The following is a 26,067-nucleotide window of genomic DNA, read 5'->3' on the forward strand; positions in this document are numbered from 1 at the left end:
CTATGTAGCATCTTTCAATGTAATACACAAGAGTCAAATGAGGGTTCGGTATTTAAATAATGAACTCATTCGAGAAGCGTTGACTTTTAATCAGGGACACTGGGTGAAATAAGCAGTTTCCCGTCATGGGAAAGTATATGGAAACCACATGGAAACCTCACGTTTACATCATGTTTCCTAGTGTTTTCCGCAGCGGATGCCAGGTTATTCCGTCAAGTTTCCGTACCACGGAAACTACTACGCTCCGATTCCATAAGGCATCCCGAACCACGGAAACCCCAGGAAACCTGAAGTTTCCTGAGCCTCCATGTAGTTTCCCGTAATGGGAAACCTGAAGATTCCACTGGTTTCCATAATTAGGAAACTATGTGGAATCGTAGCGTAGTGGTTTTCATGGAATGGAAACTCGATGGAATCCTCAGATTTCCCATGAACGGAAACTAGAGGAAACCTCGTGATTCCTCAAGTTTCCATGACTCAGGAAACTATATGGAATTGGAGCGTAGCGGTTTCCCTGTGATGGAAACTTGGTGGAATTATCTGGTGTCTCATAAAAGGAAATTACAGGGAAACTTCAAGATTCCCTTATTTTTCTGAGACGGGAAGCAATGTGTAATTGTGGTGTAATAGTTTCCATACCATGGAAACTACAGGGTAGGTTGAGCATTTCAATTTCGAAAAATGATTGACAAGCAACTGGAAGCTCAAGGATCCCTGTATTTTCCATGGTTAATCTTTCTTGTCTAGAATGTGAAAAGAGAACAGCAGGTTTAAATCAAAATATATATTATTAATTTCCTTGGTAAACTGTGTTTTCTTTTCAAAATCTATCAAGAAAATGTATAAAAAGGAAAAAGCATTATCAAATCATATGTTTAATAATTCATTTGATGTGCAAAAACATTATTTGAAAATGATATCAAAATAAATAAAATCATATATCTTGGTACACAATGAAGTAGTCTTTCACATCTAAGTCCATTCATAAAAACTTCTTTAAATACTCTATACTTCTTTCAACATCAGCTTCCGTTGTATTTTCTTCACATCATCTGCGTCAATCTGCAATATATTTTCATATAAAATTATTATTTGATGTAAGAATTGTATGCTTGAATATTATTTAGAAATCTTACAAGATCACTCAATGTCCTTTAATGTACCAATATCAGTGATTATAATTAGTTTCAGTCTTTAAATTTAATGACATGAAATCCGAATAATGAACATTACATAGTAAGGTTTTAAGCCAGATTAATATTAAAGCAGGTAAGATTGAGAATATGACCGTCTCGTACATGTAGAACACGGCTTTTAGTTGAGTGAATTGGAGAGAAATGTGCTCTGGACAAGGATATTACGAATCTTTTTTTTTTCTTATTGACATTTGACCTAGAAATTTTGTTAAAGATCACTAAAAACCCTTCATCCCATGGCACACAAGCAAGATCATACCAAGGGAGAAAAATTATGCTCTGGACAAGGACTTTAAATAAAGATATATAGTGTGTTTTGATACTGACCTTTGACCTTGATAATTGGTCCAAGGTCACTTTTTACCCTCCATCCACAGGCACTCTATGAGTTAAAATTTGAGTGAGGTTGGGCTAAGAGGAGAAAAAATGTACTCAGGACAAGTGATATCAGATGGACAGACAGATCATCTCATGGCATCTGCAGAAGAGGACCCTAAAAAAAACAATGCACATACATGTTAAGCTATATCCATACAAGTCAATATGAAGTCATCATATGTTGCATTGCATACACATGTTTTAATCATGTTTAATACCTTATGAATAATTTCATATTGCATGTACACTCAGTTTACATACAAATAATCTAAATTTCATCAAAAACGACCAACATATCAGCCATTCAAGATTTAGCTAATCAACATTCAGTACAAGTTCTATATGCTATCATATGTACAGACACTTACTATTTACCTGCATTCTAAATCTTGTTTTATGTCATTGAAAATTAAGGCGATAGCCATTACCGATAACCAGTTTTTACCCCCAATTTACATACACGAATGTTGTAATGTTTATTCAAAACTTCTCATTTATAAATATTATCTTATAGTGTATTTAGTTAACATATACCTACAGTTAAAGCTTCAAAGTGTTTCATTGAATATTTTAGAAATTACAGTCATCAAAATACTGACCAGCCAGAAATCAGTAAATTTTTATTTTTCATTTTTGTCTTGTTTCATTTATTATAACATATTTCAATGTTAGAAAGTTTTAGTAAGTTATAATATTTACTACTTTAGCATAGCCATACAGTTGAACTTTGGCATCTTGAATACCACAGATATGTCGTAGTAATTGGAAGTATTCTTTAAATATTTTACTCCTGATATCTCGAATCCTCAAATACATGTATCACAAAATAATTTTAATTGAACTTTGAACCTTGACAAAAGGACTCTTAAACAAATATTCATTATTCTTAAATTAAAGTCTACAGGTTACAAAATTATAAGTTGCTCAACAATGATCATATCAATAATATCTGAAAGAGTTGATCATTTCCCCTTGGGGTGAAGGGGGGGGGGGGGAGGGGGCTTCCTCTGTACAATTTAAAATATCCTTACTTTGTGTCAACCTTGGTTAAAATTAGTGGTTCTTGAGAAGAAGTTGAAAATGTGAAAAGCTCACTGATGGATCGACAGTTTGATGGACAAAAGACAAAACAAAAGGTATCAGAAAAGTTCACTCGAGTTTTTAGCTCAGGTGAACTAAAATCCTCACTGCATGGTGTATATTATGCTAGACATCATCCAGACAGAAAATTTTATAGAGAAGTGAAAAAGACTCCAAGCCATACAATTTCATAAGGCCAAACAAAAAAATATGTTTGTTTACTGTTACATGCTGAAATAAAATAGGGTTGGTAGGTAGATTAAGATGCATGTAAAAGTTAAACTGACGAATGAGTGACTTATGGATTTTTATAACGAAAAAAAAATTGTGTTGGCTATTAGATATTGGGTCGGGGGGGGGGGGGGTAACCGTAAACAAACATTTTTTTTTATTATGCCTAACCTGTTGTTGTTTGCAGCTGGTAGTTCAACATTCCAATTAAAATTGGAATCAAGTTCTTTTCTTTTAATGCAACTGTCATACATGCCTATTTATGATTGAATTTATTACCACTTACCACATGATCACATCTTGATTCATCATACATCTTTAGTTATTGGTTCTCCTTTAATGTTAATTTTCTTCTCTCTGAAAGAATATATTATGTACAGTTACTACACTATTGCATTCTGATTTCACTTATAAGACCAACAATAAACAAGAGTCCTCAGTGCCACTTTGCTCACCTGAGCACTTTGGGTAGGAAAAAGCATAAATCAGTTCTGTATTTAAAAGTTTAAATATAAAAGTGGTTCAGAGAGGGGGGGGGGTATGAATTCTATACTTTCGAAGGATGCTTTTGAATTAATATGATACATATTAGCATTGCTGTTCTTAAGAAGAAAATTTTTATTGATATATTCCTTTTCTTCCTTTTTACAGTAAAATTCGGTTATAACGAAGCCACTGGGATCTGTGAAATTACTTCGCTATATCCTTAATTTGTTATATCCATATAAGGAATTAGTGAAATTTATTTAGCTGGGGATCCAAGAAAACTTCGCTATATCCGTGAATTCACAATATCCGTGTTCATACTAAATGAGTTTTACTGTATAACTGTGATTCCCTGTTATGGCACCTTTATTCTCCTGGGGAGGGAGGGGGGAGTGTCATGATTTGAATAAATTGAATCTACATTACTTCAGGATGCTTTTATATTATTATGACTAATTTTGACTATATTGGTCTTGAGAAGAATTTTAAAGATCTTTCCTATGTATCAGTATTGTTAGTAAAATGTTGATCGCCGATTGTGGCCCCATCCTACCCATGGGGGTCATGATCTGAACAAACTTGCATCTACACTACCTGAAGATGCTTCCATATAAATATGACAAATCATGGCTTTGCTGTTCTTGAATAGAAGAAATTTCTAAGATTTTTCCTATGTACTTTGATCCTTCATTGTAGCCCCGTCCTACCCCGGGGGTCATGATTTGAACGAACTTGAATTTACACTAGCTGAGGATGTTTCAACATAAGTTTCATCTTTCCTGATACAGTGGTGCTAGTGAAGAAGATTTTCAAAGATTTTATCCTATGTATTCCTACGTAAAACTTGATCATCAATACGTTTTATTTCCATCAGTGAACTCTTCAAAATTAGAGGCGCGTTTGGTCGTCTGACTGGGACAGCATGGCGTTGCGGATAATACAAACCTGCCAATCTCAATCCAGTTTTAAATATTAAATGTATTTGTCATTCCAATTAAAGAATAGAAGAACTAAAAGACATATGTAAGAGAGCGAGAACCCTAAATTTATCATCCATAATGATCCATTAATAAAAAATACGACATTTCCGAGGCATGTGTACCGGTATTGTATTTAGAGGTACCATACGATAAATAGATACTGTATCATAAATACGATCAACAATAGACATAAATTGATATCGTTGTCATTCCTACTCTTGATGTATATAAAGTTCACAACAATAAAATATTTCATTTGCATTTTCTTAGGATTTGTTCATTGACATTCAACATATTGTTTACCATGTTTACATGTTTATGTTAGTTTGTCCCAGAAATCCCGCGAGATTTGTACATTTTCCGACTTTTTCACAAAAGAGTAGCACTGTGCACTAAGAAGTATAACTCTTCCATAGTGGAAATAAAATGTATTGTGGCCCCACCCTACACCCGGGGGTCATGATTTAAACAAATTTGAATCTACACTTCCTGAGGATGCTTCCAAATAAGTTTAATTTTTCCTGGCCCAGTGGTTCCAGAAAAGAAGATTTTAAATGATGCCATTAATTTTTCATTTATTTGTAATTATCTCCCCTTAGAAGAAGATATGGTCCTTCATTTAAATAAAGTTGAATCCCCTTTACCCAAGGATACTTTGTAGCAAGTTTGATTGAAATTGGCCCTGTGGTTCTTGAGAAGAAGATTCAAATGTGAAAAGTTTAAGACAATGACAGCGACAGACAAATTTTGATCAGAAAAGCTCAATTGGCTCAGGTGAGCTATGACTGATTTGTTTGATGTACTCCAAAAGATCCATCAAAATCACCCCTACCCAATCATTTTTTTAAGTATTTTAATTTTACTTCATTTTTTTTTGGGGGGGGGGGGTCCAGGGAAATAAAGTTTGTTTCATTATAAAGTTGAGGTTTAGAATTTCTCCAAGACACTTGTTTTAACGAGAGCAATAAATATTAAACCTGTCTAGCTGTCCAGTGTGTAATGAAACATCAATAAATTTCTAATTCTGTGTTTTTGTATGACAAAAAATCAATTTGTTAGATACTGCCAAAAAAAAATCTACCTACCTACTTATCTATTTTACAAAATTTGGGTCGAAGTACACAGGGTTGTCCCTAAGAATTGAAATAGAAGGGGACATTTAAAACGTAGAAGGGGAACTGGGGTTCCTCCCTTACTAGGGAGTTTAGGAGGAATATCGAAATAACCGGGGGATTATTTACATCATTATAGTTGGGGAAATTCCTCGGCCCCCAGGTCTTAGAGACAACCCTGAGTACATCTGATCAAACAAAAGTATTTTTAATAATGGACAAAACTTCAACAACTACCAGGGAGGAATAAAATAAACAAACAAAAATTTATCGTTATCATACAACATATATCAAACAAAAATTTCAAACAAATAACGATTCACTTATTTTTACCATTAGCAGGGTTCGACACTAACTATTCTACCTTGGTGGACCGCAGGTCCACTAGTCAAAAAATATTGGTGGACCTTCTAAAATTCTGGTGGACCTTTATAAATGTTTGAATTAATGAATGAATTCATTACACAAGGCTTGAAACCAACTTATGTACCCAGTCTCGTCAGACTAATAAAGTATTAGTTTAACCAGTCAACAGAAACAAATCAATTACTAGTAGTCAGGAGTTTTTAGCAATATTGTGAAACATATTTTCAATATCTAAAAAAAAGAACACAATCTACATCTTCAAACAATTTGTTATTTTAATATCATTTATTTACAATGGTAAAAACCTGCATTTATTTAGCTTCCAACGGTAGATACAATTTATAATCCCAATAATTGAGTTTTTCATATAAACAAATGAATTTTTCATGTATCTATGGCTAGAATACTTTTTATACGATGCAAAACTGACAAAAGTATATTTATTTATTTATTTATTTTATTATTTATTCAAATAAACTGTGATCATATGATTCTTTTATGTGATATAATGTATAGCAGAAAAAAAACAGGAACTGCAGATAACGTATTCATAAAATATAAATCACACCTGTTTGAGGACAATGCATAAATGCAGCTGTCAATCAATTCTCATTATCTCCAGACCTGGCCATCAGAAAGTCAGGCGTGAAGTGATTTCCTGTTACCCAGTGTATATTTTAACACCTTTCTGTGCATTAAACAAACAAAGGACAGACTGACCAATTTGGCTCGAATTTTACATGCTTCTTTTTCAAGATCCGTGTTGAATGTTCTTGCAGTCAATGTTATTGATATTGTAGTCATCAATATTACATGTAAAATATATATTTAGTCGCTAGGTTCCCCAAAATAAATTATACCCTATTTATCTCTTGTAAAATATAAATATGGATGAATTAATCGTTGATTTACGGATGTCAATTTATAGAAAAAGTGGAATTACCGTTTCTTTTTTAAATATGGTGTTTAATTTTTAAGTGGACCGACGGTCCACCTAGTCCAGAACATTTGGTGGACCTTCCAATTTTTTGGTGGACTCGGGCCGCCGGTCCACCGTTAGTGTCGAACCCTGATTAGACTTCTATGATGTTGCGACCACCATCCATAACTGATGATTGTTACTCAGATGATTCATTTGCATTACTTGAAATACTATCAAAAATGATCAATATTTGTACATCTTGTAGGCTTATTATTTTTAACATTTTCAGTAAATCTCTCAGCAGGTCACACATGAGAAATTTTGTCTTTTGAACAGTAAACTATTTCAGTTTACAATCTATCACTAGATTGTTAAACAGTTGTTATATTATTATAGACAGTACTTACAAACCAATACATTTTCCCTATACATATCATCATTATGCATATGAATAAGGGTTGTGTTATGACTTTGTAAGATGTATATGTACTCTAGTTACAGACAATCTATTTAAATTGTTCTAATGATTCTTCATAATTTCTAATATTATCTGCCAAATAAAGGCGGCTTACAATAGTCAGAACTCTCTCTTTTAACTGTTTAAATTTCCATCGATGATGATGTCCTTCGTGAATAATCTGATAAGTTGAGATTGCAGACACTTTTTGTTTAAATATTGATGACTTAATCGTAATTTAGTAGGAGAAATAATTCATTTTTACCTTGTCGTTACATCATAAAAAGTTCCAGAAGTCCAAAAGTACAACAAGTTGCATTCCGAGAACACATGTATTCAAACCGGATATATCATATGTTTGTCTGTATTAACAAAGAAACCATATTCGGTACAAACATTATTATCCGATTTAACAACGAAAAAAAATTTCATACACTTTTCATATATTTATAGAGAGAGAGAGAACTATTATAGTAAGCATTAATTTTCATTAAAAAAATCTACAAAGGCGAAACGTTAACATACAACATACAGCATGGAAAAAGACAAATGTGGTGCCATAGGGCCTAACTATACAAAGTCTACTATCTATACATCTATGATTGAACGTAAAACACTAAATATTGTATAATTCAAGTTTCTCTTTCCGTTTTTTCAATGTGTAAACTAACATATTTAAAACTTTGATATCAAACTTTTCAAAATGGCGTCAAAACGAATGTGGTCTTCGATGGGAAAGATTTGTTCTGCCCAATATTAATATTATTTACCGTAAAAAGTATATAAAAATATACGTACACTAATCCTTGGTTGTTGATCATTGCATTTTTCATAGTTTTAAAGACACTGGGTGGCGAAAACAACGTTAACTTTTCACATTTGCACCTTACACCCGAGTCCATCTCCGTCTTGCTCAACTCCAAAAATGGCGCCTCGTGAAAATTGACCAATGAAATTAAAGCCTCTGCAGAGCGATGCATTATGGGAAACGAAACCTGTTTACGTTTATTATGTTAGAGGGTAATAAAAGTTTTTACATATAATGTAATTTCCCTATTACGGTGATTATGAGTTCATATCCTTAGTGAAGTTCTTCACTAATCATAGAAAGGGGGTGTTCCTCAATAAATTTGCTGATAATTAGTATACTATAGAAAACAAAGAGGTTTTCTGAGAGTGACCAGAGACATTTCATGTTTCTGGTGTGACCCCTCAAATTATTTGACTTGGGGGGTGGGGGTACGTAGTGCCCATCCAAACAGAAAATGTCCGGTTACCCCCCCCCCCCTACTTTTTCATTAAATTATTCATTACTCTGATTAATGTATAATGTCACAACGAAAGATGTTAAACCTTTATACATGTATACATGTTTTAGAATTTGAAGCGTCAGAAAATGAATATTAGTTGAGGACCGTAGAAAATTAGGGGGGGGGGGGCATAGTGGACATGCCATACGTCCCTAAACATATTTTTTACAGTATAGAAAACAAAGCTTATTTCCTGTTGCGCCCCTCAAAATAAACGCTTGATGACTCTTTATCGGCTGTTTTTTATTTTGTGACAAGAATGTTGTCCTTTGAAGTCTGCCGTAAATTTCGATCTGCATTTGGCATGCAAATGAACTACATGACATGTATACAGAACAGTATATTTTATTTTTAGTGATGATGGAAAAGTTCGGTGTCAACAATTGCTAGTTAGTAGAAGGAATCAGGGTATGTTAGACTAGTATACACTAGTGAAAATCAAGACAAAATAATTTAATTACCAGCAAGGACGGTTCAAGAATAATAAAGATTTGATGATTTTTTTCTCTTGTTCGGCTTTAGATTCTATTTTGAACCCCCTCCTTTTTTGGTTTCGATTTTAGCCTGATATCAATAATAATCAGTGGACGAAATTGCTGGACTTTTTTCTATTTGCTATATTTTACTTCAAACATCTTTGCCTTTAGTTAAGATAATTCTCATCGTTATAATGTATCAGAATTTTTCACATTAAGTTTGAAAATTGATTTATAAAAAAAGAGAGTAAACACAAGGTGGAAAAAACGAATCAATATCTAAGCAAAGGTAGGGAAAACTGTTTTAATTTGGAAAACACCGGCCCGTAGAATGCGGGGGGGGGAGGGGGGGGCAGGGGGTGAAAGTAAATGGTTATGCTCTTCTTATTTATTTTTTTTTTTGTTGGCTTGTCAGATTTTTATGGAAGCCCCCGCCCCCCCCCCCCCCCCCCCACACTTTTGAAACTGTTGCTACTGGCCTGAAACACATAATTAAAATAAGCTCAGAATTATTGTAGGTAACCTACAATCATGTCCATTGCGTTCAGAATTTTAGTCGTAACTGGTAACAATTTGTCAATATTTGATCATCTGATTTGTTGGAAAATAATGCCCGGTGTATACTCGTTGATGTGCAGGGCTGTATATATATACATGTACGTGGCTTTAGCCGTTCAGCCAGTACCGCCCTGTATCTTTCATATATAACTTTTTTCTGGTAATTTCTGGTAAGGTTTGCTAGTTAAGAACGTATTAACTTTCTGGGAAAGTTTGTGCCCCAAACTGAAATTATACAGGCCTATGGTTTGAGTAGACAGTTTTCAGTGCAGTTTTTTTTTTTAAATAAGTAATGGTGCATGTAGGGGTATAAAAATCAAGAAATGGACGGCATGTATAAAGAAATGTTTGTACATGTAGAAGTATTGACAATCACCACATCAGTACATTATACCTAAATATCGAAAGAAACTATTTTCTCTCCATTTTTTGAAGGAGGGGAGGGGGCTTAAATTTGAAAGGGGTAACCTTCCGTTTAACATAATACACGATTTAAAAATATTAAGTTTTCGCTAACCATCTACGTGTAAAACAATTAATAATTTTTTTTTCTTCAATGAATTGCCTTAGCATGCAGTTCTTCAGAAGACGTTGTTCTTAAGGAAAGGAAAATCATGTTATATAAATATCATAGACTTTTCTTTATTTAGAGCCAGCATTGGTCTTTGTGTACAAAATGGCTAAATTAAATATACGTGCATGTATGCATTTAAGACCAACATTATTGTAATTCCCTGCGAAAAATGAAGACATATCAGGGTCTGTGTACAGATATATATAAAAAATAAGTTATTTAGTTAACACTCATTAATTTTGTATATGAATATTATTCTGCTGTGTTATCTTATCAATGTCTTTGTAGAGGACTATATACGAAGTTCACACAAAACATTAGTAATTTAGTTCTTATGTTGTATAATAGATCCACCTGCATCCTTTCTCATAAACAATTTGCGAATTAAGCAGGCAACAAAGTTGATAATTAACAATTCTTTCTATGTTTTCAATATTCAAAGTTTACATTGATGTCAAACAAGGACGATTCGTTATTTACCGATTAAGAAATTTTATTTCATTTATCTATGCACTTACAAATTTGTTTGAAAAAGAATTATGATTTAACACATAACGAGAATTTAGATTTATTCTAGACCGATAGAAAAGTATATTTAATTTTTAAACGGTTAGGAAATTTTGTTTTGTAATCAGTAATGAAAAAATAAAATACAATTCTTTTTTTTCATTCTCTCATTGAACATCTTAAAATTAATGTAGCTTATTTTATCAATATTCTGTGGTCTTATTGATAATTTAAATTATTTTTTTTTAAATCAAATCAATGGCCAGCAGTTATCACCTAAATTTAAACTGAGTTTGTGGAGACTATGTGTATGTACATGCTTGACCACAGCCCATTGTTCCCCTTAGGGAGAAAACCCTCTCAAATCACATAGAATATACAAAAAATACACAGTCGCAGGTGTCTTCGCGACACGTGTCTCCACCTGTGGCACGTGAGAACAGGTGCCCGCGATTACAAGGGTTAGCGCAATGATTGAATTTTATCTGAACAGTTTACACTGATTTTTCTAAAACTGAAAGTTGTATTAAATCTTCTCTTACTACTAATTCCAATTCACGTGTCTTCATGAGTTTTACCGAGACTAAAATGTTAAAAAAATCTTTTATTTGTCACAGAATGTTCAATTTTATTACACAGAATTACACAAACAGTTTTTTTATTATTCTTTTGATACACGTTTCCAAAATGTCTATTATCGGGAAAATAGTTGTAAACCACAGCATACGTGTTTTCCATATCTGGAAAACATGCAGGAAACTACAGGTTGATTGCTTCCATATCGGGAATATACGTCGAAACCACTACTGCATGTTTCCGCGGTTTCCCATATTGAGAAACTTACGGGAAACCACAGGTTGGTTGTTTCTATATCGGGAATCTACGTGGAAACCACTTCTGCATGTTTCCACGGTTTCCCATATTGGGAAACTTATGGGAAACCACAGGTTGGTTGTTTCCATATCGGGAATCAACGTGGAAACCACTATGTGGTTTCCATAAAATGGAAACTATATGGAAACTACTGATGTCACGATTCCCATATGTTTCCATCGGGTTTCCAAATTTGGGAAACCTGGCTTTTCATCCTGTGGGACGGTTTTACTTTTTTACATAAGAGGAATATATTGTCTCTTTCGTTTGCAAATAATGTGAGAGTTCCTAATACCCACAAAATCACTGTTTTTTTTTTTCTTATCAATTTCATACTTCGATACATAATACATAAAAAAGTTAAACTGTCAACTGTAAGAGTCAATGCTTCTCGAAAAAGTTCATTACCTGTAGGATACAGGTAAAAATCGGAATAAACGGATCCAATCAAGCATACGAATAGTGAACTTGTAGTAAATAAATCCAAGCATGCGTGTATACAATTAAATGTTTTCAGACCAGGTGTTTTTCTCTTTTTGTCTATCTTTGCAGTCCCTTCTCCAAAAAAAATGACAGAAACAATTCCAAAACATTTCTTATTTTTAATTAAATCAAAATCATCAATTCACATTAGACAACTCCACACCACTCTTATCTGAAAGAAATAAAACAATTTCGATGTAAGATTTATCAATATTTCACAGTGAACTTGTATTCCCCTTATTTTTTCCCCCCGAAAAACTTTAAAGAATAATCTAAGTCCAAAGAAGAATTTTTTATACGATAAGAATTTAATGACCACATATTATATTTAAAAACTACTTACGATGATTCTTTGTTTTCCTCCTCATTGTTGTCTCTTTTTCTCTCCTCATTGTTCCTTTCCTCTTCCTTGTCCTCAGGGCTAAAAAACAATTGCCAAGACCTATAAACGTTTTATCTTAAAACGATTGTGTGAAAATCTCTCTTTAAAAAACAAAAAAAAGTCACTGTGCAGAAGGATATTTTCAATTACCTCAAATCAAATGTGGACATATTTAGAAGATCAAAAGTACTCCCTTAAAGGGAGTATCTTTCCATCTCACCTTGGTTTGTACTACTGGAATAATAAGAGTTCAATATAAAAAAAAAATACATTTTAAAGGAGGAAAAACTCTGGTATGATTTGAAAAAAAAAATAAATAAATCACTTACTCATCACTTATAGTGATGATGTCTACAATTGGACTGTAAAAAAAAAAAATCAATGTTTAATAATGATGTGTAAGAAGTGTATACATTATTTTTCGTATTTTAAGACTAATCATTGCAATAAATATACTAACAGATTCCTCCTCCTTGGGGCATTGGGTGGCTGTCTGTGCAGAAGAAAATAAAAGGGGGAAAATAGTTAAAACATTTTTACTAACAATTTAGAAGATGAAGTTTGACCAAAATCCTTTTAGAAAAAAAAACTAACCCCAATGCCGCCGCGGGGCGCTGAGGGGTCTCGCTATAAAAAAAAGCAAAAGGATACACAATTTGCAAATGAAAGAGTATACACTATTGCCTTTAATATGAAGAAGAGAAAAATTGTCTAAAATCATGACGAAAAAATATACTAACTCTGTTGTCATCAGTGACACTGTTCGGCGTCTACTGGGTTCTCTATTTTAACAGAAAAAAAAGCGTCGAATACATAATTTGAATATTAATTAAAGTAGGTATAATTTCATTTTTATTGATTATGTTCTCTCGAAAATTTTCCGTAAAATAAACTTACTCAGTGGGTGTACTGAAAAATGAGATAACAATGCAAATTGAAAGATGATCTTTTTATGGTAACATTAACAAATGTCAATTTAAAAAAAAATATATGATTTTTTAAATATAATCATTAATCTTGATAGTGAAAAAAATAATGTATGTTAATTTTATCCGATCATAATACCTTCGATGAGAATTATTTATGATGAACTAAGTGAAAAAAGAAGGAAATCTTTTCAAGTAGAAGTAGAAAAAAGTAAAATTATGGGAAATACCTAGTCACAGGCGCCCTTCTTTTATTGGAATAAAAATCCATGCTATAAATGAAAAAAACCCAGAAATTAATATTGGACATACCTGATGCTTAAGAATAACATCCAAAGAATCATTACTCCAGGAAAGAATAAAAATACTCACGGGCAGGGCAATCTCCCCAATTGCACACAGATTGAAGTTAGATTCTCTATTATTTCCCTAACCTCGTCACAAATACAATGCCTTAAAAAAAAAGAAATAAATATCTCTGAAAAGAAAGTTTCAATTTTCTTTTCTGACTAAAAAATGAGAAAACATGAAATACCGTTCCATGTTGAAAGAGGGGGGGGGGTCCAAAAAAAAGGAGTGAAGATTTAGCGCGTTTTTCCTCTTTTTATATGGTGAAGAGTCAGTGTGCATTATTTTTACTGAATTTTGATTGGAAAAGGGTATAACAATGAAAAAAAAAACGGTTTTTATTTTCTTCATTTTTAAAGGAAAAAAGTAAAATTGCTAAAGATGACCTAATATGGTAAAACTGTGTCATACAGGACCCCTCCCCGTGTAGTCGAAAGAACTCGCGAGTCACAGATTGAGCAAAATTAATAGGAAAATGCGGGAACACCCCAGACAACAATAGATAAAGACAATAAATAAATTTTTTCTGATACGGGTGATAATGAATCAATTAAGAGGACAAGTTAAATGTGTTAGTAGGTAATCATTGTTTGAATGTTCTTCATGTCCCATTTTAATAAAATACATTACAGTCATTTACCATTTCAAATTCTGTATAAGCTGTTGTAATTATAAAAAAAAAAAAGATTTTATTTCTTCCGATTTTTGCATTGATTAAAAAAAAAAGGCATTACGTATTATATTATGGTTGATGACCATTTCTTTGGTGTATGGGTGCGATCTATCTCAGGAATGCACATATTCTTTGGATTTTGCCGAGTGTCCTGGGGAGGAGGCCTGTGTGTATTCAGGTAGAGTTGTACAGGTGAACTGTTGGATCAAGAAAATCCGGTTAACGTCCCCCATAGAACAACTCATGATTAAAGGAAATTGTCCAATAGAGAACTACAAGAGATTCTGCCAGGACAGAGTCAAGTCTATCCTCATGTTGGACTCGGGCGAGAAATTTACCTGTAAAGGTAAATAAGTGTTTGGGACTTTTTCTTTTTAAAGATTTTTTTTAATGAATGAATCGTTTCAGATATTGAGATGCACTCTATCATTTAAGTGTAAAAAAATATATATTCGTCTAATATGCATTGTTTATAACTCACGTATAATTATAATATCTCTTAAAACTCTGTAATTAACTACCTTACAATTTATAAGAATAAAAGGGGGGGACGTATCCTAAAAAAGAGAAAAGGTGAACGTGACATAGTTTTCTATCTGTGCCGTTACTTGGGTGAAATGATGACAAAGCGTAATTTGATACAGCCACCTGTACTGTGCCTCATTGAAATTGATGATCGAACAAAATTGAAAACGTGAGAAAACTCCGCCTACTGTCAATTTCATGTAATTGCGCTTTGTCATCAGTTCATTTTCCGGTATGGTCTGCCAGGAAATTTTTGAGCTCGGACGACCAAAAAAGAATTGCGAAGGTATGAAGAAAAGAGTAAAATATTTTTATTCATTACCAAGGTAAAGAAAAAAATAATTAGTGGAATTTTTTGTCTGTATTTGTATAGAAATTATGACTTCATCGGCGTCGTCCACTACCCTGGATCTAGAAGAACGTGAGTTCATAAGTGTTGTGCACTGATCTGTAGAAATTCTGAAAATGATAAATCAAATGCAATATTCCGTGTTTATGAATTTAACTTTTTTAAACAAAAAAAAGTAAAACATATCCATCATTTAGAGGAGAATTTCTACAGATATATTAAGTTTTGTTTTGTTGCCACTCCGTTATCCCCCCCCCCTAATATTTAACTTGATTTTCTTTTGTTAATTTTCTTTTTAATTTGTTGATCTAAAAAAAAATGTTTTTACGCGTAAAGTTTGTTTGTTTTTTGTTTTTTTTTAAATGTGTTACGTTTTGCGTTGAAACTTTGTGACTCAACTATTTATAAGAATTGAGATGATTTCAGATTGTTGTTTTATTAACTTTAGATACTGACATTCGCGAACACACCATTTCTCCAGATTACTATGTCTCTTCAACTCGTATGCAGTCTTCAGACACTGTGACGTCAACCGACCTATCAAACCCCTCGTCCTCGCCATTGACATTTACATACCAAAAGATGACGACCCACCCAGCAATGCAATCATCTACCCCGGAATTATTGACGACATACCCACACACATATTCAATCACCACTTCTTTCACCCCCCACACCGCCACATATCATCAGAGAAAGACAATGATACCCTCTTCTGTTATATCATCATTACACCCTCAGTCAACATTATACAGTTCCCGCATTCACTCAACTAACGACCATACGATTGAAAAGTCCACAACATCCAGTTCCCCTAACATTTACAGTGCGAGAGACCTGTCATCTGCGTTTACGCGTACAACTGAGGACATCAGCACCACGGAGGGCGTGACGACCAGGGGTAGTTCAGCAGATGACACCCGGGGTACTAAGCATGGACGTTTCATGTATATTTACATATTACTAGCCATTCCTTTATTTATTTTAGCTTGCGTATGTATATTAAAATATAACCAAAGGAAAAAAACCATCATTCATGATTTAAATTTAGAGACGATTACAAACTATGAGAATGACAATGAGAGCGATGAAGAAACAGTATACGAATACGTAACTGCAGTGTAGTAAATAATGTTCTTTATTCACACTAGGTATTTAATAAAACATTCGTTCCAAGGACACCTCCTCTCAATATTTAACAGAAGCATGTTTTTATAAAATAACAATAATGAAAACAAAGAGTATGTTTACAGGTGATTTTCAATTAATGTTACTAATATCTTTTTTAAAAATGATTTTATCAATTGCATGCTGCATGTGAGAAATGTCATCTTAAAGTGAGTATTTGTATATTTATTTGTAAATTGATCTCTTTGATTTCTGATTTAAAGGAATATTTCAAAACATGAAATCAAAATGTATAAAAGAAATTGATACAAGGATTTTTCTTACTTTCTTTTTTTTTTAAAGTTTTTTTTCCAGATAAACAATTATAAATATTGGTTAATATTACGTAAGGCATCCAAAAAACTGTGATTAATATATATTTTACAAATTTTTCAGTGGACACGGCCTATGGGTTGGCCCTCACCAGTTTTTTACTGGTGTGTGGTCTCCTTATGGGTTTCCTCTTCCGCTTCTTAAAGCGGAAGATGGGCTGGACGTGTCGGCTCCCCATCAAACGGAGGACGGAGGTGCCCCATCTAGGGATGTTACATGCATCTAGAAGACCGGCCACCACGGACATGAGGTTCAACGCCGAGCTGTTTGAGATGGACGAGACACCCGTCCCCCCCGTCGGCAAGCAGACGAAGAGGAAGCTCCCAGTGGCGACGGGGGGGGGGGGCATACGGCCTCCGGTCCCAGAAAAAGACTAGTGTGTAAAATGTAAGTAACAAAAAAAAAAAAACGTATTTGTGAAATAATTTCTTTTTAAAATTTAAAATGTTTCAATCAATATCACATGTTTACTTAAAATTTAAAGATCACATTTCCTATAAAAATTAAAAATATGGGTTTGAAATACAATTAAATATGGTTTTTTTTTTGCTGTTTTTTTAACAGGGAGACGTGAGGGTGTATTGTGAGCAAGGGACCGTGCTGAATTTTTGTTTGTTTGTTTTTTTTTTTAATACATATAGATTAATAAAGATTATTTCTCGAAATACATCGACTTCTTCTTTTTCGGAAGGCATAAACTTTTCTCAGTAGTCCTTTTTTCCACAAATCGTCTTAAGACTAAGAATTTACAGTCATTCTATAAATTTGGCAGTCGTTACTATTTGTCTAATCTCGTGCGTAAATGTTATTCTTAGTCGTAAGAGTTTTGGGGGGAAATGAACTACGAGAAATAATTAAAGTACATTATATAACTGAAATCCTTCAGTGCATTTAACGAGGATAGTGGGCTTTAAACGAGACAAAAAAAAATACAGATGGGAAAAAAGGATTTAAAAGTACAGGAATATCACAAGGAAAAAAAAAGAATCTTTGTGTAAGCGGCTTTGAAATGAAATATGATTTACAAACCTTTTTTTTTTTGAGCACACAAGTACCCGAAATACTTTGTAAACTCAGACGTACAAAGTGAAGATTGGAGGGGAAAAGATATATTGAAAGAAGGTGATTTAATCAACAACAAAAAAAAAAAATTGAAAAAATCATTGACAGAAAATATAGGTCATATTTATTCCAAGACTCGAATAATGATGTGAATTGGAAAATAAAATATAATCAGTGTAAGAATGACTGAGTAAGATTAAAAAAAGACATGGCTAGATGCAATAAAAAAAAAAGGTGATCAACGTTATGAAGATTTTAAGCAAACCTTTTTTTTTTTTTTTTTTTTTTTTTTTTTTTTGAGCACACATTTCATATAATGCATGTAGTAAAATGCGGAAAACCCAGTCTTGACAAAAAAGTTTTCCTACTGAAAGAATGTTTTTTTCACGTTGACATGGAAACAGCCAATGAAGGTGTACCTGAATGTTGAAAAAGGACAAACAGACGTATCTAATATATAGTATGTGGTGAATCCTCCAAAGGATACGGACGTGATTTGTTGGAAATTCCCCGAAAATCAAAATGTTTCAGTGTGGATTTTGTCATTTAATGTTTAACGACTATGTCAGCATGTCAGAACATGAAAAAAACCACGAACAAAAATCAAACAGTGGAAATCATGGAAATACACACTCAATAAGGTAATGATATTTTTATTTGAAAGGGGGGGGGGGGTAAATCGATTTACACTGAATTGTAAGGTTTTTTTTTTTTTAACTCTACAGTATAAATAAAATCCGAATCTGAATAAGCTATGATGCACTGGTAATTTATGAGTCTCGTATGATTAAAAAAAGAAAAAAAAAAAAGAAAAAAAATTCAAAGAAATCCCATTAAGAAAACAAACAAACAAAAAATACCTGAGTATAGAAATATACGAATGCGTATTAGGGTAAGAGAGGTAACTTAAACGAAGTCACAGTGTTACTTTTAACGTTCACGAGTTATAGTTAATAAGACCAGAATGATGATGTTTAGTCTAGATCAATCTTATCGATAACAAATACTGGATATTGTTAAAAGTAACAAATACGTGTTTTTGTCATATAAAACGGATTTCACAAACATAAACCTTATAATTTTATGTGATGTATTTTTTTTTTTTTTTTTTTTTTTTTTTTTTGGTAAATAAATTTTGGATCCGTCTTGTGTAAAAATTTGGCACAGGGTGAATCGCATATATATTACGCTTACAGTGGAAGGGGGACAACCTTACTGAAGTCACTTAACATCATCATTACCAAATTTCATAATTAATTTCGTCTTCATCAGAGATCGAAGGAGCAAATGTTTAGTTTTTAAAAAAAAAAAACGGTGTTTATCTTCTGTGTTGACAAACGCACGAAGTACGGTTCCCAGTTTGGTGTTAAATTCATTATTATTATACAATGATAGTAGTATGGTGTGCCATTTCGTTTTAAAATTCGTTTGTTTATAAAAGTCGATAGCACAGTACATCGCTTTTGTGTAAAAAAACAAATAGTGTATACAACGTCGATAATATGGTGTGTCGTTTCAAATAAAATTTAATAAGACAAAAGTTGACACTATGGTCGGCCGTTTTGGTTAAAATGTAAAAAGTTACATGGTATGACGTGTCGTTCTTGATTTAAATACAATTTGATTTGTAATTTAAAAAAAGGTGTTTATCTTCTGTGTTGACAAACGCACGAAGTACGGTTCCCAGTTTGGTGTAAAATTCATTACTATTATACAATGATAGTAGTATGGTGTGCCATTTCGTTTAAAAATTCGTTTGTTTATAAAAGTCGATAGCACAGTACATCGCTTTTGTGTAAAAAACAAATAGTGTATACAACGTCGATAATATGGTGTGTCGTTTCAAATAAAATTTAATAAGACAAAAGTTGACACTATGGTGGGCCGTTTTGGTTAAAATGTTAAAAGTTACATGGTATGACATGTCGTTCTTGATTTAAATACATTTTGATTCGTAATTTAAAAAAAAAATCATGCTAAGTACGTGTTTTGCTATGTAAAGTCTGGTGAAAATTCAGTAATTTAATTCAAAATCGATAGTATGGTGTGGTATTAGTTCTTAAATTCATGTTTTAACTAACATTTGCAGTATATAGTGTATTACTTTATCCACAATGCAATAATTCTTACAAATGGATTTTTATTTATAATTTTGAAAAAAAATATATGTTAAAAAATAATTTGGTGTGTAAAAGTATGACAAAAAATCCAGTAATTTAATTCAAATTCGATTGTATGGTGTTGTGTTAGTTCTTGCATTTATTTAAAAAAAAAATTAATAAATAAAAAAAACAAAAAAAAACATTTGTTGTAAAGTGCATTACGTTATCCACAATGCCTTAGTTGTAAAAACAGATGTCGATGAATAGAGTTTTAGTTTATTTCAATAAAAAAAAAAGCCAACTTGATTGACGACTTTTGATTTCAAATAAAAAATGTTGTAGTCCAGTGGTTCGGGAACATGAGTTGTTTCGAGATATCCAGGACAAGGATTGGTCCAGCGTCCAACAAACCTCCTCAGACGAACCAATGGATATCGACCAACTGTTCAACTCACCTGATGAGGACTTTGGAAACATCCTCGATTGTACATTTCACACAGAAAATTCTCTGCTGGTGGACGGGGACCCGGGGTTTGTTCCTATCGATTTCTCAGAGATTACCGATGTCACTTTCCACGAAGGAGATTCTCTGCTACTGCAAGATGAACCCTTCGACTTTTTTGCAAATCAAGTAGGTACCGGTCGTGACGATTTCGACATCAGAATCGTCAAGGAAAAGAAACTGAAAAAAAGCCGGAGCTATGGACGTCAATTACGAATTGACATTTAAGGATCGCCTCTTCCAGGAAAAAAAGAAGATGATCGAAGTCAAAGGTTTGCTCAAAGATGCCTTCGAGAAAATGCTTCAACACGTGAAAAAAGATCTCCGGCCGGGGGACCTCATGAGGGGTGTCATTTACAACGACCATTTAGACCTACCGGTGTTTGTCCCATGTCGCCCTATGGAGGAGATGGACGCGGACGCCATGTTGGAAAGTCTGATGATCGTCCTTAACAGTCATCAAGACTTACCTTTCGATTCCTCCTGTCGAATCGACATCGGGGCCATCAAATATCCCCGCGGTGGTACGGGAGTTAAGATGTCTTCCGTCGCCAAAGCCATCGCAGATAAGAAATCTATCATAAAGATACGTAATACTGATAACAAGTGTCTCGTTCGCGCGGCTCTCGTCTGTTTAGCCAACAGCTGTAAAACCCAGGACGTCGAGTTTGGAAAAGTCAAGGCTCGTCATCCGACTCTCACGACCGGTGAAATTCTCCTTTTCTATCAACAGTGTCCGCTCTGGTATTACCAAGATTTGTGTAAAAACCATAACGGAGCACAAGATACGCTGACGAAACGAGTGTGTACGACGATGAACATCGTCGACGACGCTCCGCTGACTTACATGTACATCCCTCGTTTAGAAGAATTTCTCGGTGTGAACATCTACGTCATCAGTGTTAAGATGGGAAACGCCTTCTCTTACATCAGTCCCAACCACGACGAGGAACGAAAGAAGATATTCTTACTTCACGACGACTCGGAGGAGGCCGAACACTTCCATCCCATCACGTCGCTGGCAGGTTTCTTTTGCCGATCACGATTCTGCAGTTCGTGCTTAAAACCGTACGAGAAACCGTATGGACATCAATGTCGAAATCATTGCAACGTCTGTTTTTCTGACAATTGTCCCGTGCAACAGAAGAGAACTTGTCCAGATTGCCATCAGACCTGTCGCTCTGGGTCCTGTTTTGTTCGACATAAGAATCCGCTCGAAGGGGGAGTCATACCTTGTGAGCTCCGATACAAATGCCCGACCTGCAATAAGACCTTCTTACGTCATGAGTTAAAACCCGAAGATCATCAATGTGGGTATTACACGTGCAAGTCTTGCAGGCAATACGTAGATCCCGAACATCTGTGCTACGCTAGGAGTCACAACGCCAAAGAAAATCAGACCAGTCGTTGATTCATTTTTGCCGACATCGAGGCATCGCAAAAGGACGAGATCGTCCAGTGTGAATGGGGGTACGCACCTCTACGCCGCGTAGACTGTACCGAATGTCGAACAGAACGAGACCTGTGTACCTCTTGTCGGGTCTGTCAGCACTGTCATAAATCGCACTGCGGTAAATTTAAACACACCGTGTGTCAGACCGCCTGTGAGAAATGCGAGAACGACGATCTCACACCCGACAGCACGTGCGACTCTTGCGGAGATCGATGTTCGACCTGTGGAAAGAAGGACAAGAAGACCAAACAGTACGTCTCACCCCCCTGTCCCGGTCGATGTGGACGTCGCGAACGCGTCTTCCAGACTTTGTACGATCTCGGAAGTTGGATCTTTCGCGAACATCACAAAGGATTTACGGTCCTGTTCCATAATCTCTCGTACGACGGTCAGTTCCTCTTACAGTACCTGCTGTCACAGTCCATCCGCCCCTCCTTCATCATCTACAGGGGAAGTAAAATTCAAATGTTTAACCTCAGCGGCCTTCAGATCCGAGTCATCGATTCGTTTAATTTCCTACCCGTGGCCATAGCCAAACTTCCCAAAGCCTTTCAGCTAGAATCTTTGGCCAAGGGATACTTCCCTCATTTTTTTACATGTCAGGCCAACCGGAATTACGTAGGACCTTACCCGCCTGCCGAGACTTACGGTCCTAATGCCATGTCCGTCGAGGGTAGGAAAGAGTTCTTCAAATGGTACGAGACTAAAGTCGCCAGTGGAGAAATCTTCGATTTTCAAAAAGAAATCCTCAAGTACTGTCGGAGCGACGTCGACATCCTCCGACGTGCATGTCTCAAGTTCAAGAACCTCCTGCTGGAAGCCACCGGCAGAGACGGAGGTCATACCGTTGACGCGTTTAATTCCAGTACCATTGCGTCTCTCTGCATGGACGTATTTAAGACGAAGTTTTTACCCGAAGACTGGAAATACCTGGTCAAAGAAGACGATCAAGAACGATGGCTTGATGTCAAAATGCTTGATGGAGAAGTGACTGTGAATCACGAGGGCCGGTGGATTCCGTGGGACGATCTTAAGCAACGTAACGTCGAGATCACGAAAGAAGAGTTCGTCAAGTCTCCGATTGCATGGCCCCCACCGAAGGGATATCCGTCCCGCATTAATTATAGTCGTAAGTCCATCTGTTGGTTGGAGTTACTGAGACATCGAGCTCAAGCCTCGGGAGGCGTGTTAGACATTCAACATGCCCTGACGGGGCGTGGGGAATACCGAGTATCCGGTACCCGCTCTTCCGTCGACGGATACGTTCCGCCCAATGCAGAACACCCTCGTGGCGTGGCTTATGAGTTCCACGGTTGTCTATACCACGGCTGTCCCGTCTGTTACAAGGACCGAGACGCCGTGCTGATCCCGAACTCCGAGCAAACAGCTTTCGAATTGCTTACTCTGACAGAGCACAAGGAGCGTCGTCTCCGAGAAGAGGGGCTCAAAGTCGTTACCATCTGGGAACACGAGTTTGACGCCCTGTTAGTCACGGATGACGATGCCAAGTCGTTCGTCGATAGTTTGGAAGTGGTGGATCGTCTCGATCCTCGGGACAGTCTGATGGGTGGACGTACCAACGGATGTGTGCTCTACAAGCGAGCGACAAGGGACACAAAAATCAAATACGTCGACTTTACATCCCTGTATCCCTATGTCAACAAGACGTGTCGTTATCCCGTCGGACACTCAGACATCGTCACTCGCGATTTCGCCGACCTGACGACGTATTTCGGATTGGCCAAAGTCAAAGTCGTTCCACCACGTGGTCTCTTTCATCCGGTCTTAGGTTATCGTACAGGGGGTAAATTAACCTTTCCCCTCTGTCGAACGTGCGTCGAACGTCAACAACAGACACCCTGTGTCTGTAACGATACACAGAGGGCTCTCACGGGAACGTATTGTACACCAGAACTCTTGAAAGCTATCGAGAAAGGATACAAAATCTTAAACATCTACGAGATATATCATTGGAATTGACTCAAACACGAAGACGGGAGGCCTTTTTGCGTCATACATTAACATGTTTCTTAAAATAAAACAAGAGGCCAGTGGGCGACCGGCGTGGGTCGAGACCGAGGCCGATCTCGAGCGGTACATTGAAATGTACGAAGAAAGGGAAGGCATTCGTTTAGACCCGAACAAAATCGAAGTCAATGCGGGACTAAGGAGTTTAGCAAAACTGTTGCTGAACAGTTTCTGGGGAAAATTCGGTCAACACATCAATCTGACCAAGACTCAATTTATTCACGACAGCCAGGCTCATGTACTCTTCGGTCAGATGACTAACCCCACCGTCCAAATCGTCGACTTTAATATCGTGGACGACGAGAATCTTATGCTTTCCACTAAACGCACCTCGGAGGAAATGTGTACACCGGGTCTCACTAACGTCTTCTTAGCGTCCTTCACCACCTGCTGGGCACGATTAAAACTCTACGAGCTACTGGATCAATTACAATCCCGCGTGCTCTACTGGGACACCGATTCCGTGATTTACATGACGCACGAAGGGGAATGGAACCCCCCGTCGGGGACTATTTAGGCGAACTCACTAACGAACTCGAGGAGGGAGACTGGATCACGGAATTCGTGTGTAATGGCCCTAAAAAGTATGCCTATCAAACCCACAGAGGTAAACGCGTATGTAAAGTCAAAGGATTTTCTTTAAATTATGCCAATTCGCAGATCCTTAATTTAGAAAGTATGAAGGATGCCATGTTTAATAGAGACGACGCTCACCTCGGCGTTTACCACACCTACAACCCCAGCCAGATCCGTCGAGAAAAAATTCACAGTGAACTGTATTCGCAGGAAGAACTGAAGGAATATTCTGCCGTATATACCAAACGGGTCGTCCAGCCGGACCTGACCACACTGCCATACGGATATTGATAAAAACAGACAATTCTTTGATTCATTTGATATCATTTTATTGACATTGGTTTTATTTTGTACATAATGATTTGCTTTAAATGTCAAAGAAAATGTAACGCTTGTCAAATATACATCGATGCATTGTCATTCAATAAAAAGAATATTTAAAACTTGATCCACGTCGTCCTTCTTTTTTTTGGAGGGCGTGAGCCCGGAGGGGAATTCCTCTTTCTCTTTCCCGTCCCCGAATACATTAAACAGGATCCGTCTTGAGTCTCAAGGTTTCCTGTGGGGTGCGGGGGCACGGTCTCTTCTATGGTATGCGGGGGAACTTTCTCTTCTATGGTGTTAACACCCCGGTCTTGCGTCTCTTTCCGTTCATTCTGTTTCATCCGGTCGAACGTCGTCTTCTTCACGAGGAGGTATTCCTCTGCCATCATTGAAATAGGGTTTAAGAATCAAGGGTATGGCCTGGGACTGTTTCCGTAGTAATTTGCGAGTGCGGATGTTGTCCACTGCACGGTCACTGAGGGACTGAAGGAGAATCTTGTGAACCTTTAGTTTTGTCTTGTAGTAACCGGAAATTGAGGGGTGCCCCGCGTACAGGTTCAGAGCAATTTCCCTGAAGGCATTTATCTGTTCATCGGTAGCCATGTTTACGAGCTGCTTCCTCTGAACGGGGTCTGCTTTGTATAAGAATTTAAGGAAGGCTTCGTGACGACTGGTTCTCGGTGACATGACGGAGGAAAATGACGACTCTGACCGTCGTCGGTCTTATTTATTTAGGAAGGTAAACGACGGTGTCCCCTTCTGTCGGCAAGATGTTGGTGCGCAGACGTCTGTCTTCGGGGCAATGATTAGTCAAATCGACCAGAATGTAACCGTAGGGGCGACGCACGGCTTTGGCATACGCGTCCATCCAAAATTTGGAACGACCGGTGAACACCTGACTCCCGAAAGTGATGATCTGAAGATTGTCTCTCACGTTGTTAAACAGGACGACGTGTTGACAATTTAACAGAATGCTCTTGGCGTACACGCCGGGAGGGTACAGATTCTGAGACAAGAGAAAGGCCGTCATGTTGGAATGAGACACCATGGTCTGAAAGAGGTGTAAGGCGTCGGGACTTTTCGTCACCAAATGTATCATATCGTCTAGAACGATTACGGTGTGGGGTGAATCCACACACCACTCTTGAATTTCCTCACGATTGGGAAGACCTCGATAGGTGGAGAAGTGAGGAAGGGTCGACAGCATGTCGTTTACGATGGGTTGGTCTTCCAGGTAACAGTCGGTAGAGCGCTCGCTCCGTGATCGGGAGGTCGTGAGTTCGAATCTCGGCCGCGACAGACCTAAGTCGATAAAAAATAGGTAGCAA

General features: G+C 36.2%; 1 protein-coding gene and 1 long non-coding RNA gene across 2 annotated transcripts; one reads left to right on the plus strand and one right to left on the minus strand.

Moving 5' to 3' along the window:
- Positions 1 to 859: 859 nt before the first annotated feature.
- Positions 860 to 1,590, minus strand: LOC133180010 (uncharacterized). Its single transcript, XR_009720237.1, has 2 exons — positions 1,524 to 1,590; positions 860 to 1,062 (listed from the first exon to the last, which is right to left on the minus strand). It is a non-coding gene; the product is annotated as an uncharacterized LOC133180010 (long non-coding RNA).
- Positions 1,591 to 21,822: 20,232 nt separating this feature from the next.
- On the plus strand, positions 21,823 to 23,791 carry LOC133179558 (uncharacterized). Its single transcript, XM_061314286.1, has 2 exons — positions 21,823 to 21,828; positions 21,956 to 23,791. Exons 1-2 carry the CDS (start codon positions 21,823 to 21,825, stop codon positions 23,789 to 23,791), a joined length of 1,842 nt encoding a protein of 613 aa, XP_061170270.1.
- Positions 23,792 to 26,067: the final 2,276 nt, after the last annotated feature.

This window comes from Saccostrea echinata, unplaced genomic scaffold (genome assembly GCF_033153115.1).
Source record: "Saccostrea echinata isolate AGI-Se365-2 ecotype Australia unplaced genomic scaffold, CSIRO_AGI_Sech_v1 ptg000005l, whole genome shotgun sequence".
Taxonomy (NCBI): domain Eukaryota; kingdom Metazoa; phylum Mollusca; class Bivalvia; order Ostreida; family Ostreidae; genus Saccostrea; species Saccostrea echinata.